We start from the raw sequence: 14,977 nt of genomic DNA on the forward strand, positions 1-14,977 counted from the left end.
TAAGCTAAAGCCTTTCAAAAAAAAAAAATACATAAGTAAAGCGAGATGAGCAGTGGTGTCCAACCAAAGTTTCCACTCACACAACTTTTAGCCTGGAAAGAAATCATACATCCATACTTAAACAAACACAGAAAGCAAATACCACGACGTGAATATATAGGTAATGTCCATTTCATGCATGATGACTGCAATTCTTAACATTGAAGAAAAGATCATCAACCCCCATATTATCTAACGTCACAAGATATTCATTGCATAAAACCATATCGAAATACAAAATCACACGTGAACAAACCACTAGGCTAAAAGAACTACTTCAATTTGCACACACACAGAAATTAGAAAGCAAATACAACCACCTAGATACGCTCAACTAATCCACCTACTCCATATCATACACACGGATGTACTAAAGATCACATGACAACACATGCTGCTGGATTCTCATCACTGAAAGCAGTAGTGTAGCGAACTTCAGTTGAGCTCGCCCGTGCTAGCTGCGAAACCTGTGGATCCTCAGAATTTCGGACATAACCCGCTGGGGCTTTCTTGTCATAGACACCAGGTGCATAAGGGTGTGCAACAACGTCATACGGCACATAAGGCCAGAGCTCAGCTTTCTTTCCTGTACGATGAGCCACACGAGCCACAACCTTCTCAGGTTCAACGTAACCGATGACCGTTAGCTTGTTTTGCTTTGGCGACACCTCAACAGAGGTCACCCCTTTCATTCCTTCAACGGATCTTCGCACCTTCCTCTCACATCCTTCGCAATCTATCTTAATCTTTATCTCCACGGTCTGGTTAAGAAACACAACAGGGAAAAAAAATCCCAAGTACCTCAGTTGCATGTAAAATTGAGATGTCTACCAAGAGAAAGACGAATATATTGAGTGAGAAGAAAATGAAGCGCGATACATGCGGCCTGGATTAACAAAATGTCCTTGAATTTTCTTCTGTACTTCCACTTTCCGCTTTTTAATTATAATTCAACAAAGCAAAAAGCAAAAAGCAAACACCTGAGTTCAAGAGAACAATAATTTGGTACATGATGCTGCAAAATCCGGTTAAATTGAAGCAAGCAGCATAATTAACCTTCTTGAGGTAACAATTCCAACCGCCTACATGGATAATTCTTATTTAAGAACTTGTCATTCTCTGTTTGTTCTTGGAAGAGAGTGACATTAATTATACTCATCACCAAGAAAAGCTGATGCTTTCTAAAAGTTGCTGATGTTCAGTATTAATGCATTAATTGGCAGAATAGCATTGCTGATGTTCAGTATTAATGCATTAATTGGCAGAATGGCAGAGAGACCTAACAGTCAATTAAATTCGCAATAATCACTGCCAGTGCCATTGAACTACATAGGGCAGTATGCAGTGATTAGGGACCAAAAAAATAAAAGAAATCACTGGTCATAAATAGCTATTAAGAAGTGGAAAATAAAGCAGAGAGACCGCAGCATGCGGTGAGCTGTCAGGAGAAAGGTCTACCAAAGGCCAGACCTTTCACTTTATGGCAGATCTGTGCCCATATCATCTCCTGCTTTACAAACAAACCAGTAGTATAATTCTTTAACATTTGATTACAAATAACAAAATCAAAATAAATTCACAAATACATCCGAACAAAGATAGAAAAAGGAAAAGGAACTCTACCGAGGAAAAACACACACACACACACATCCACATGTGTGCGTGTGGTGGGAAAGAGAACAGACCTGGAGTTGTTTGCGTTTCTTAAGCTTGGAATGGCCACTGGAGCAATCAAAGATGTGCGAGAGATGATCCAAAGCCCCCATTTCCAAAGATCTCGTCTTTCTTCTCTTATTACCACTGCTAATAGTACTATCTTTAAGTATTAACTATCAGCTGCACCAACTCTTAAAGTTGTCGCTCTCTCTCTCTCTTTCACACTAAACCAGAATGGTGGCAGACAGAAGAATGATTAGAACAGAGAGAAAATATCCAATTTGAGCGGTCTCTTTTCTTCTTGACAAGTGACAAACTCTTATTTGCATTTAGTTGGAGTAGGAGTGAGGGAGCTGCCTGTCTGTTTATATAGGCGAAGTACAGTACAGATTTTCATTTAAAATGGACCGTGTGATGACGAGGGCTGGCTAAAGCGATGTAAGCCACGTGGTGTCGTGCTATTGTAAGGGATATCCCTGCACCGACCCGAGTTTGGACAGTCCGTCAACAGGTTAAAAGATAAGGCGGTGAAGGTTCATTGTCACAGGACTCGGATCCAGAGGGACCCACTCTGACACTCTCAGGCCCCATTCTGCAGTCCTTTTATCCTTCATTATGATCCATGTTCATTTTATTTTATGTGGCCCATAATGCCTCAACTAAGCATTTAAGTTGGCCCATCTTCCCTTCCACCCACTTTTCTTCCCCTTATTAAAAGAACAAATATTTCCCCAAAAAAAAAAAATTCATTCAAGTAAAAGGCCCATTAGTTTACATAAGGCACCACTTGAGCCCAGTTATATGGACCACTGTGATACAGAAGCCGCTTGATAGAGTTTGTTCGTTCTTAATCTTAATGGGCTGTGGCCCAATTCGTACAATGAAGAAAATAGCATCGATTGAATTTTCTTGTATTTTTTTTATTTTATTCAACATAAACATACCATGTTTTAAATACTTAATATGATTTATTTTATTAAAAATAATATATATTAATTAATTAATTAATTAAAATAGAAAACGCATTGGAGTTTAGAATAGAAAATTCAATTATAAAAGAGGGGGGAGGTTCTTGGTCGTAAGCTTTGTCCAATTCCGATATATATAGAGCAGTTGTCTTTCGAGGGTATTGTACATAGATACAAAAAACTAAGCAGAAAAGCAGCTCACCAGTTGGGTTCTTGGAAACTAGAAAAAGGGTCAAGTTGGAAGAAACATAATAAATTATGAGTACCAGATATTATTATATATATATGATTGCGTGTGCGTGTGCGTGTGCGTGTGCGTGTGTTTGTGTTTAAGATGCATCCAAATGTCTGAATTCAATAGTCAAAGTTGCATGAATCCCTTTGAAATAAAATAAGGATAAGAAACAGAAAATGAGGATGGGGGGAAACAAAGGTGGTCTTCCTCACATGAGTTAGTTTTTGCAAAATCAGGTATATTCATTTATGTTTAACAAAAGCAAAATACATAGTCAGAGTCAGCAACAATATTAAGCCAGCCTTTGAATATTCAAAATCAACCAACAACCCATTAACTACACACCCATCCTACTATATAATTTTGTAATATTAAAAAAAGAAAAAAAAGGAATAATGGAAATAGTGTTGGTGCAGAATTCAACTAGCTAGATTGTGCAGATAGAATTTGGGACCATTGGAAGGAAATTACTACACCACACCACCCCACCTGTAGAAATCAAAATTATTGGTGCATGCACTTGTACATGAGACCACATCCCTATTCCTCCTTCACAATAATACTCCTGTTTCCTACTGCATCTTAATATTACCACTTATTTTTCCTTTTTTTTTTTCATTATTAATATTATTATTATTGCTAATTGTTTTAAGTGTTCCATAGCAGTACCAAGAAATAATAGGATATCTCATTATCTGAATCGTGAAGTTGATATCTCACAGACTTTTAATTAAAGGGTATAGAGTTGGAGTTTTAAGTTTATTTTCAATAATAGTACATCATTTATTTTTTACTTAAAAATAAATAAAAATTCCAAATTTATGATGAATTTTGCTATAAAAGGACAAGATTCCATTGAATTCTTGAATCACGAGTATACTAAATTCAAAGATTTATGAATTTTTTTCATCACAATGTGTTTATGTGGGTGTGGTCAAATTTGAGTCATTAATGCTGCGCGCATACTATGGATGTGCGTGTAGATATATAGTAGAGTAGCAATAAATAAGTGAAAGTGGATGTCACGCAAAAATTGGGAAATAATAATTCCTGGAAATTGAATGTTAGACACAAGGGCTACGCATCTTGGAGTTGGACCATCTCAAATTTTTAGCCTTTAGGGGAACAAAAATACAGCAATGTGGGTGTGGTCCATATATAATTTTCTTCCCTAACTATATATATTAAATACCAATATTGGTCCACCTCCACATTTATTTCTTTTATTACATCCCTTATAAATATTATATATTATTATTCCAATCACAATACTTAAAATACTCTATTCTTAATTTTTTATCAGCGCAAAAAGAATTACAACTCTTTGTTGACTTGGTGTTTAATTTTTCTAAACGTATGATGGTTGGAAAATAATTAGGGAACTGAAAAGTCATCCCTTATTAATTACTGTGATTTGCATTTTGTAACTAATTTTGGTACTTTAAGCAAAGGGATTATTGTGTGGGAGGGCATGAAACAAAGCTCTAGGAGATGGAGATGACGATGACCCCAAAATGTCTATAGTTGTAGGGGTTGGTAAAAAATGGACTTACACCACAAGAAAATTAAAACCTTTTTCTTAATTAATTTCTCACAGGTACATTATGAATTGGCGTCTAATGGTAGGAAAATGTGCTTTTCAATCGATAATCACGTGCATGCCTTCTTTATCTTTTTCCCCTTCTAGGATAGACTAAGGAAAATGGGATAGAAAAATTAATACCAACTCTTTTTTTTTTTTTAAAAAATTAATTGTCTGCAATATTTAATAAGTGGAATTGTGTGTACTTATTTTACTATTTTTTTTTAAGAAATGAACTATTTCTTGTAAAAAGTAATTAATAATTGAAGTATAGTCGATATATGTAAATAGATAAAAAAAAAATAAGTAATTGATGGAAACTATTTAATTAAAGTTTTTAAAGCATAAAGTGTATAATGTTGCAGATTAATACAAATTATGATGCCCATGTCATTGACAAAAGTGGAAATTGTTATTTTATATATGGAATTAATAGGGTAATAATGATGGAGCAACTAATAAAGGAGGAGGAGGAGGAGGGGAAAGAGAAAAAGAAAGGCACGAAAAGTCTAATGTCGCGTTCCTCATACCATATGGCGCATCTCACGATGATGGGAAAAACAAAAAACAATTTCATACACACGCATCCAATTCACACTAAACCCTTGTCATTTGTTTAAAGTGTGAAAATGAAGGCCCCATCACTAATTACTTTGACCACTTTAATTGGAGATATGCCCATACAAACATCTCAATAAATAAATATATTTGTTTATTTATTTATTATGCTCTGAATTGTTATATTGATTTTTAAAAAAAAAAAAAAAAAAAAAACAAAATCGTCACGTACATGTCGTCATGTGTATAAAGAGGAAAAAAATAAATTTGTTGGATTGTGTTGTGAATATTGCAATCTGCTGATGGGAATAAAATCGTATGGCTTTTTCATAAAGCAAAAGGACTCACCGATTATCATTAATTAAAAGGTACCCATTCTAAATTATGGAAATTAACAAGTGAAATTACCCACTATAGGCTCTAAATCCGAGGTGCATTTATGGCAAGAAAATTTAGTATTACCATAGGTGGTCTGGAATCCTATTCTCCAGCATTTTACAAAATGACAAATTCTGATTCCTCGCTTACCTTCTTCCTCCTCACATTGTTATGGGCAAATTTTAATTTTATTAATTTCAAATCAATCATATAATAAATATAATATATTCATCATTGACTGTACATTTTTTCAAAAAAAAAAAAAAGTGATTTATACCATTGAATATGCCTCGGAATTGAATTTGTGGGCAGTCTGAAAATCTCTGGCCCCGATAGTTTTAGTCACAAAATCAGCATGTGTACGCCCTTTCCTCAACATCCCTCTTTAATGCATCACAAGAATAGAGAGTGAGAGAGAGAGAGAGAAAAGAAAAAAATTAAAAAAGATTGAAGAAATCAAGAATCCTAGGCCCCCACCCCACCTTCATCTTTTTACCTTTTTAACTTACTTTAATTAATTGAATGAGGATGGATTATCTAAATTTACCTTATAAATTTGATTTCTGGCCATCCCTCCTCTCCAATATAAATACACAACACAAAGACACCCTACCATCTTTGTCCTCTTTTTTTATTTTTTATAATTTATGACACGTTTTTCTCGAAAGAAAGCATTAGCCTCTCACAGACAGTCATCCCCCAATCCAAAACTTATAATAGATATATATAAATTTGCATCATCATCATCATTATAGGTTTTGCCAAACATAAATTTACCCCACTTTGTTTGGTTCATCTTTGGCTGAGTTTGTGTTGGCTGAGGAAAAGGAGACTCTGTTTGGTTGTTGCGGAATTTTTTTTTTATATATATATATATATATATCAGTATTATTGTTATCCCAATTCCAATGGCTATTCAAGCGCAGATATATTCAGGATTTGGTTTTGGGTGTCCTCAAGATCTGTTGATGATGGAGAATGCTCGTGGATTCAGTAACCAGTTTTTCATTCAGAAACCACAACAGGAACACCAACCCCAACCCCAACCCCAACCCCAACCCCAGCCACTCATCATGCACAAATCTCCCATTCTTCTTCCAACAGATGATGATCATCATCACCAATCAATGCTTCTCTCTCACAGTATTGAGAATCAAAGAATGGAAATTGATCTCTTCATCAATTCACAGGTGAGTTTCTTTTTGTTTAAATTAATCAGTAAGAATTGTTAATTAACATAGCTCTGACGATTTTAATTCTTCTCCTCTGGAAAAACAGAACGAGAGATTGAGATTGGCGCTGCAAGAGCAAAGAAAGCAGCAAATAGCGCTGTTCATGAAGAAGTACGAATCGAAGATTCAGTTTTTAATCAAACAAAAAGAAGAAGAAATCGCGAGAGCAGCAAAGAAGAGTATGGAGCTCCAAGATTTTCTGAAAAGGATGGAGGCCGAGAATCAAACATGGCAGAGAGTAGCCAGGGAAAACGAGGCGATGGTTGCGTCGTTGAACAGCACGATCGAACGGCTGAGAGAAGCTGTGGGCAATGCAGCTGAGGATGCAGAATCGTGCTGCGTAGAAGAAGAGAAAAAGACACAAACGTGGGTTGAAAACGCGAGCAAGATGGTGTGCAGATGCTGCAATTCTAGGAATTCGTGTGTAATTATGTTGCCCTGCAGGCATCTCTGTTCATGCAGAGATTGCGAGGCATTGCTTGATTCCTGCCCTGTTTGTACAACGGTTAAGAAAGCCAGTGTAGAGGCATTGTTTTAATTGATTCTTTTCTTTTTTTTTTTGGGAAGCCCTTTTGAGGCCTGTCAATGGTTTAACTTGATGAAGATACAAGGATTTTACCCAGAAAAGACTTCCAGCCCTTTTTCCTTTTTTCTTGATTTTATGCTTTCTCGATGAATTGTAATTGGAATAACGCTTGCATTTTATTTTAAGGGATAATTATAGTTCTCTTGTAGGTCTCGAGAAATTACATCTAATACGTCTGGGGTTTGTTTTCGTGTCTAATAAATAAGTCTCCTCGCTAGTAAAAATAAGCAAATCGTAAGAATGTTAAATGTAATTTTTCAAAATACATGAGGTATACGTGTAATTACACTAAATTTTAGGAGAGAGGAGCAAAGGAAAAGAGTCCTAGAAGAGAAGGTTGAGAGTACTAAAATTTTATTATATTAATAATTATAATAATAAAGAAAGGGATTGAATGAGTAGAACTAGAATCCATTCTTGGGCAAATGTAAAGATGTTGAGGGTTTTCATATTCCTTGTTTGGCTGTTTGTAGAATGAGTCCTTTTTCTGTTTTCCTACGGTTTTAGCTCTCTGTAAACTTAAATCCGTGAAGATGAAAGATGTAGTTTACCCCAAATAGATGAGTGAAGGTACAGAAACCATCCAATCCATCACCCTTTTCTCCTTCATTCATCCCTTTTGTTTGTTGCCCATTTCCATGACATCAAAAGCTTCTTCTCTTCTCACTCTGCATCCATCACTTTCCCTTCTTATGATTAAAGCTCTCTCCACACTCTTCTCTTCTTTTCATAACTCAACAATGAACTAGATTAGACTAGACTAGTCTAGGAGCATCTTTTTCTTTCCTGGACCTCTGGAGTTACTTTCTTTTTTAACTCTAGGTTGAGATTTGTTTTTACCCTAGTAGATTTGATGGAACCGAATGATCATGGAATTGAAACATAAGTGCAAATTCCATCACTCCTCCTCTTCAATCAGATGATAAAGAATGGATCGAGTGTAGTGCATGCAATCCACAACCGAATTTCACTAGAACAAACTTGTTTGGATGGGGAAATAAAGAAAAAAGAAAAAGGGCTATTAAAACTAGGTGGAGAGATGCCCAAATTTGGAACAGCATATTTGGATTGGTTGTGAGGGTGAATTGAAGCAAATGGCTAATAAAGTTGGATTTTGGGAGCTATCACACAGGCTGTATCTAATGGATATTTGGGCTGTCCATCATCCACAAAAGTTTTGTCTACCACTTCCACTTGTGTCATACAATGTGACTTAAAATTTCCTTGTCTTGCTTACCACATTCAATGAAAACTGTGCCCTTTTGCCTTTTCTGCCCTACAACTACAAACTGCATTGTTTCTGACGTTGGGTCGAAGGAAACAAAAACGTCTCTTATTTTTACTTGTAATCTCGGGAAATTCATCCTTTTTCTGCTCTTTATGACAAAACTCATCCAAAGAAAAGGGCAAACAATGGGCCACCTCAGCCCAAATCAATTCTTGGAAAAATCGTGTATCCAAGATTACTTGATTAGCCCATAATAGAGCAATATGGGCCACAGCTTCAAGAACTAAGGATTTCAAAACGACAAAGCAAAATGGTTGTGTAGGAAAGAGGAGTTGAAGATACAGTTAAAACTGGCAGTGGCGACGGGGTTGGTACTTGGTATGGTGGGTGGGACTCGGTACAAAAGAAAAGAGTATGATATTATTGATATGTAGTTTATCCTTTCAGCTCCACTCCTTCCTCTCTTCTCTCTCCCTGCAAAATAATCCCAATAAATAAGAGAACCCTGCCTATAATATAATTGGGGGGGTTCAGGGCTGCATATTTCCGAGAAATGGAGAGGTTAATTTCTTCCAATTTAATCCCTTCCCAGCTCCGTTGCGATTCCCCAATTCTTCCCCGACTTGACTCACTCCGGAGACTCGCTCCTTCTCCTTATTCGACGTTGTCCTTTCCGTTGCTTGCTCGCTCCAAATTGCGCCGACTCAATCTTCTCTCATGCAATCACCATGACCCGTATTTTGTTGCCCCCAAACCCGTTGATGATTTCCCGGCAAAGGATTTGTCTGTTTCTGTGGATTCGGCCAATGGGTCGGAAACTAAGTCCTGTTTTCTCAACCTAATTGCTAGTACATTATCTAAGCAGCAAAAGGTACTGATGCTGTGGAGTTTCCTGTTGTACTATAATCTTTTGCATTTGACGTGATTCCTTGATTGGTTTTTTCTGCGATAATATGCTGCTTGCGTGTTTTACATAGACTCGTGCCAGTTTCCAGAAGAGCATGTCTGTTTTTTCTTTGATCAAGTGGACATATAGGATTTAGACAAAAAAATGTAATTGCCTAGCTAATTGGATCTTGAGGGCTGTCTTTCTTTGTTTATTATCTTTCTGATATCGTGCAGATTATTGCCCTACTTGCTAGTTGTTTTTTGGAAACGCATTGTGATAATCGTGTGGTAGTTTAGGAGAATTACCAATGAGTAAAGAATGCAAAATGCACCTTGCTATAAATTCCTAATTTCGAATATATATATATATTCTAGAAATGGAATTTAGGTTTGGTCCTGACCAATATAAATCCAATATGATCTCCTATGCGTAACAAGAGGAAGCATGCTGGTCGTCCCTTTTGTTGACTGGTTTATTCCATATACTTCAGGTGTATAATGCTGGGAAACTGATATTAATATCAGCAATCTTTTTTACATTACACCATCCGGCCATAGTGCTACCAGCTTTTGCTAGTTTTCCGAGTGCAGCTAAAGCTGGAGCTCCAACTGCGGTTGCAGCAGGGAGTAGTCTCGTTCGTAGTGAGTTACTCAGCAGTGCGTGGACTGGCTTCTTTGCTGGTTGCTTACACACACTATCAGGTCCTGATCATCTTGCTGCATTAGCTCCACTCTCAATAGGCCGTACGAGGATGGAAAGTGCTGCTGTTGGAGCCCTATGGGGATGTGGCCATGACGCTGGACAGGTTATATTTGGCTTACTTTTTCTACTCTTGAAAGATCGACTTCATATTGAGGTCATTAGGACGTGGGGAACAAGAGTTGTGGGTTTTACTTTGCTTGTAATTGGTGCCATGGGAATCAGGGAAGCTTCAGAAGTCCCTGCTCCGTGTGTTAACCTGGAAAATGTTGGATGTGATGTTAGTGGGTATGAGGCTGTTACTAGCCCGTCCATTGCAAAGAAGAAGATTGGATTCGCCACTTTTGCAACAGGGATTGTCCATGGATTGCAGCCTGATGCTTTGATGATGATCTTGCCTGCACTGGCATTGCCTTCTCGCTTGGCTGGTGCTGCATTTCTGTTGATGTTCTTAGTTGGGACAGTAATTGCTATGGGAAGTTACACCGTGTTTATAGGTTCATGTAGTCAAGCGCTCAAGGATAGAGTCCCTAGAATAACGGAGAAGCTCACATGGGCGTCTTCCCTTATAGCAATTGCTTTAGGGCTTGCGATTCTGATCAGCCAATTTTTTGGATTTAGCTTGTATTAACATGTTTAGAATTCCTCATTTGTCTCTTTGTGGTAGTGAAAGATTTTGGGAGGTACAAGGTAGTGAATTGAGAGAAAAGCTTGTGCCTGTGGCTTTGTATGTCCAAGACTCCAATATGATTCTGAAGTTAGATATTTCATTGCCCCGCCCCAAAAGGTATGGGGCAAGTTGCCACTTTGAGTAAGATGGGCTCTAGACTGATTCATTTGCTTTCAGCGCATATCTTCTAATTATGAGGGTTGGAGGAATTTATAGCAGTTAGGAAATATGTGAATTAGAAAAATAGCATTAGTTGCAACGAGCATAGACCATTTCGTCCTCCTCCTAACTCTCTCTCATTCAAACTCCATTACCAACATTAATTACCTAGTCAAGCATGAGCAAGTCAATGTGTCACCCACCCACTTATGCGTATCTAAGATGGAGAAGAGAAGAGTATTTACAATTTGCATAATTGGCAGAGTAATCACATCAACAAAACCAATAGGGAACCAACTCAATTCCAACAATATGTTTGACATTATATGTGAAAATGAGAGAGTGATGAGATTCGAATATATTTATTATGTGAATATTTTTTAATAATCTTAATCAACCTGTCTAGCAAGCTCAAATCCAACTCGCAATGGCTTATAAGTCACAAGCACTATTAGATTTGGATCTATCAAGCATTTGAATTTTTTGAATAGGACAACTATTGCACTTGTTGTATTCAAAGAAACAATAATGCTCACGAGATTCATTTTGATGTTCCAAGTATAATTGGATACTAAAACTCTATAAATTAATAATATAGGACTACATAATTTTATTAATAAAAAAACAATTTATTAATTTAAAGAGATTTCTTTCATCTTTTCATGTTGTGCTTGTTATAATTCTCAAAAAAAAATTATGATTATGTATTTGTTTTGTTTACCTATGTAATTAGTCTAAAAAGTAATCATTTAGTGAAGCAAATTCACTGGCGTTTAGTTTGAATTAATAATCTTAGAATTTAACATTTAAATTGATGGATTTGAAATACACTTACTATGAAGGTTCTTTTGAATTTTTTTTTTTTTAATAAATTCAAATTGTTATCCAAATGCGGCTTGAGGGTTTGTATTATTTGTTTTCTCGCCTCCTCTGATTTCAACAGCAGCACGCTTTTAAAACAAAATTTGGAGAAGTCGCACTCGAAAGACTGCCGCAGTTTCACTGACCGCCTAACTTCTAAATAACCTGCCCCGCCCACCGTTTTCTCAGTTTGGACTCCTCGCCAGCTCTTCCATCCCCCCCCCCCCCCCCCCATATTTTCTCCAACTCTCTCTCTTAGGTTTGGGTTTTGGGAAAATCTTTTGATCAATCAGATGTCGTCCGACGGCGCAGCGCAGAAGATGATCGTTCTAAAGAGCTCCGACGGCGAGACATTCGAGGTGGAGGAGGCGGTTGCTCTAGAGTCGCAGACTATAAAGCATATGATTGAGGATAATTGCGCTGACACCAGCATCCCGCTCCCTAACGTTACTTCGAAGATCTTGGCGAAGGTGATCGAGTACTGTAAACGCCACGTCGACGCCGCCGCAAAGGCCTCCGCCGATGCCACGGCGTCCGACAAAGTCGCCGAAGACGATTTGAAGGCGTTCGATGCCGAGTTCGTGAAGGTTGATCAAGGCACGCTGTTTGACCTGATTTTGGTATCTCCCTCCTCTCTATGTTTAGCTTGACTATTTTGCCCCTAGGTTTTGTTGTTTTTTCGATTTTGCCACAGTCGCTTTTCTTGATCATTTCTGCCCCTGGGTATTATTGTTTTTACAGTTCTGCCTCTCTAGCTGTTAGCCTTCAATTTTTCCACTATTCTGTTTATATCACTCTTGCGTTTGACAATCGTGCATGCTAGTAGATTTATTTCGTTGGGATTTAGTTTTGTATGTTTGTTGGGGTTATTTTCTGCATGACGCCTTTTGCGTTATCTTATTTGCTCTTAGTATGGTTGTGCTTTATCTTGTTCCTCCTAATTTTGGTCTCCACTTGTTCTTTTTACATGTGTGGAGCTGTGTATTGTTTTTTTTTTTCTGTTCTAGTCTCACTTAATCGTTTTGGATTTAATTGTTTTATGTAGTTTTGTTTCATTATTGCTTTTTCCCTAGCTGGCTGTCTTCTTGTTGTTGTTACGAACTTGGTTCACGCATGTGTGAAAAGGATACTATGAACTTGTGGAGGCTGTTTCAGCATGTCCATTATGCATGTTGAGATATATTAACGGGTTGGAGCATAGCTGTACAGTACACATTGCTATTGTTTTGCTCGTTGCTGCTTTCTTTTACATGGGCTAAAGTTGCTGCAAGGCATTGCTGGGAATAGCTTGCAGTTTTTTGTCTGATGATTTTATCGATCTTCAGGCTGCAAACTACCTAAACATCAAGAGCCTCCTTGACCTCACATGCCAAACTGTAGCAGACATGATCAAGGGGAAGACACCAGAGGAAATTCGCAAGACTTTCAACATAAAGAATGACTTCACACCAGAGGAGGAAGAGGAGGTACGCAGGGAGAATGCATGGGCATTTGAGTGATACCTACTTGATGGCTCGTATGCTGATAGTTGTGCAGTGTTCCTAATAGTGTCTTTGGACAGAGTGTCAATAGTAAAATATGTTCATCGTGTTCTGCTGAAGACATTTGCATGTTTACCTCTGATTCACCAAATTGGAACCTTATTTTGTCGTTATGACGAAAGTTTACTGAAGGTTCTTTTGGATGGTTAATGGTAATTGTGATGTCGTCTATTTTTGGCAGCTCTGTTTATTTCTTCTTCCATTTACATGGAATCAGTGAATGGTGATGGTGTGCCTCTTTTTACGGCGTTCTTCTTCGACTGATCTCTGTATCATTATGATGTGGTATGAGCTTGATGGTAACAGCCGACAAGAGGATGCAATGATATGCTCGATATAAGGATCCTTCATTATGAGTGTCAAACTTGGAAATGCTTGTAGTGGAGCAACAATTCGTTCTGATGAGTCTGATTTGACACATGGAATAAACTGCCATTGTCATTCGCATTGAGATGGTTCCCTGATCTCGTGTTTTGACCATGGAGTTCGACGCATCAATATTAATTGATTCATCCATAATGAAATATTAAATGAATCTTTTGTATAGAAGAAAAAAATCAAGAGCTTCGAGCCAATAAAGACTAAGAAGGTTGACTCAAGAATAAATTGGATTATGAGTTCCATTGAAAAATTCTGAAATAACCATTAAGTACGAAGTGGTCGGAACGATGAAACCTGTGAATACAAAAGATTTTATTAAACAAATGAATCTTACTGATTCACTAGTCGGAATTGCGAAATGAACCAAAAATCAATTTATCTATTCTGAGAAGTCACGAACAAGTGCTACGACTGATTCAGAATCGCGAAATGAACCAGAAATCAATTCACCTATTATGAGAAGTCACGAACAAGTGCTACGACTGAAATAGAGATTGCAGGAGTAAATATTCGCCCGCAAAAACTTTCTTTTTTTTTTGAATTGGTAAACTTGGATAAAGGACAAAACAAAATAAAGCTTTTATGCACTACTGAACAAGTCTCTGCATTATGCTATCAACAGAAAAGAGGAAAAAGGAATGAAAAATTGAGTTGCAAGTTTAGTCCAATATTTTACGGGTTAACAAAGTTGGTACCCTTTCAACAACGTGACACTTTTGATTTTGAAGGCAAATGGCCTTATTTTATTTTTTTGATTCCCGGATGGAAACTATTTCGTCATTGGTCAAATTTAGTTTTGACCAGTCCAAATACACGACTGTAGGCATGCGTGAGGTAGCTGCACTGCTGTTTATGCCAATTACGTTTCAGCGAGAGCAACACTCTATTTCCTTCCTTTGTCCTCGTGTATGTTGATAATAGGAATGATTACCGCCTTTTTTTTTTCTAAAATTTGGTATTATTGTATATCGATCCTCACTGACTCAAAAAATTATGTCTAATACCAGTAACATATATTTTTATTTAACAAATAAATTTTCTCAATAACAAAAAATTAAATGAAAATTTTATATTTTGTCTTCTATTGACTTACTATTATTTTATTATAAATCAAATAAATTATTCTCATTATTTGTAACATCTTTACATTTATAATAGTAGGATAAGAGAAAATTTATTTGACTGCATAAGGTTAATAATATGTTAGTTAGAGACATAAATGAATTTTCATTCAATTTTGTGCGAATATCAATAAATTTAGTAATTTTTTATTGAACGGAGAGATCTAGTTATTAAAAAGAAACAAGTGTTGGTA

At 36.9% G+C, this 14,977-nt stretch overlaps 4 protein-coding genes across 4 annotated transcripts; 3 read left to right on the top strand and 1 right to left on the bottom strand.

The window, feature by feature from the left end:
* Positions 1-227: 227 nt before the first annotated feature.
* Positions 228-2,050, bottom strand: LOC105169794 (heavy metal-associated isoprenylated plant protein 26). Its single transcript, XM_011090310.3, has 2 exons — positions 1,725-2,050; positions 228-800 (listed from the first exon to the last, which is right to left on the bottom strand). The coding sequence occupies exons 1-2, from the start codon at positions 1,803-1,805 to the stop codon at positions 417-419; spliced, it is 465 nt and encodes a 154-aa protein (XP_011088612.1). The 5' UTR covers positions 1,806-2,050; the 3' UTR covers positions 228-416.
* A 3,957-nt stretch (positions 2,051-6,007) lies between these two features.
* On the top strand, positions 6,008-7,275 carry LOC105169795 (putative BOI-related E3 ubiquitin-protein ligase 3). Its single transcript, XM_011090312.3, has 2 exons — positions 6,008-6,606; positions 6,695-7,275. The coding sequence occupies exons 1-2, from the start codon at positions 6,325-6,327 to the stop codon at positions 7,184-7,186; spliced, it is 774 nt and encodes a 257-aa protein (XP_011088614.2). The 5' UTR covers positions 6,008-6,324; the 3' UTR covers positions 7,187-7,275.
* A 1,519-nt stretch (positions 7,276-8,794) lies between these two features.
* On the top strand, positions 8,795-10,865 carry LOC105169796 (chloroplast protein FOR GROWTH AND FERTILITY 2). Its single transcript, XM_011090313.3, has 2 exons — positions 8,795-9,333; positions 9,842-10,865. Exons 1-2 carry the CDS (start codon positions 9,016-9,018, stop codon positions 10,679-10,681), a joined length of 1,158 nt encoding a protein of 385 aa, XP_011088615.2. The 5' UTR covers positions 8,795-9,015; the 3' UTR covers positions 10,682-10,865.
* Positions 10,866-11,921: 1,056 nt separating this feature from the next.
* On the top strand, positions 11,922-13,538 carry LOC105169797 (SKP1-like protein 1A). Its single transcript, XM_011090314.3, has 2 exons — positions 11,922-12,360; positions 13,066-13,538. The coding sequence occupies exons 1-2, from the start codon at positions 12,034-12,036 to the stop codon at positions 13,237-13,239; spliced, it is 501 nt and encodes a 166-aa protein (XP_011088616.2). The 5' UTR covers positions 11,922-12,033; the 3' UTR covers positions 13,240-13,538.
* Positions 13,539-14,977: the final 1,439 nt, after the last annotated feature.

This window comes from Sesamum indicum, linkage group LG8 (genome assembly GCF_026168435.1).
Source record: "Sesamum indicum cultivar Baizhima isolate 11 linkage group LG8, ASM2616843v1, whole genome shotgun sequence".
Lineage (NCBI taxonomy): Eukaryota > Viridiplantae > Streptophyta > Magnoliopsida > Lamiales > Pedaliaceae > Sesamum > Sesamum indicum.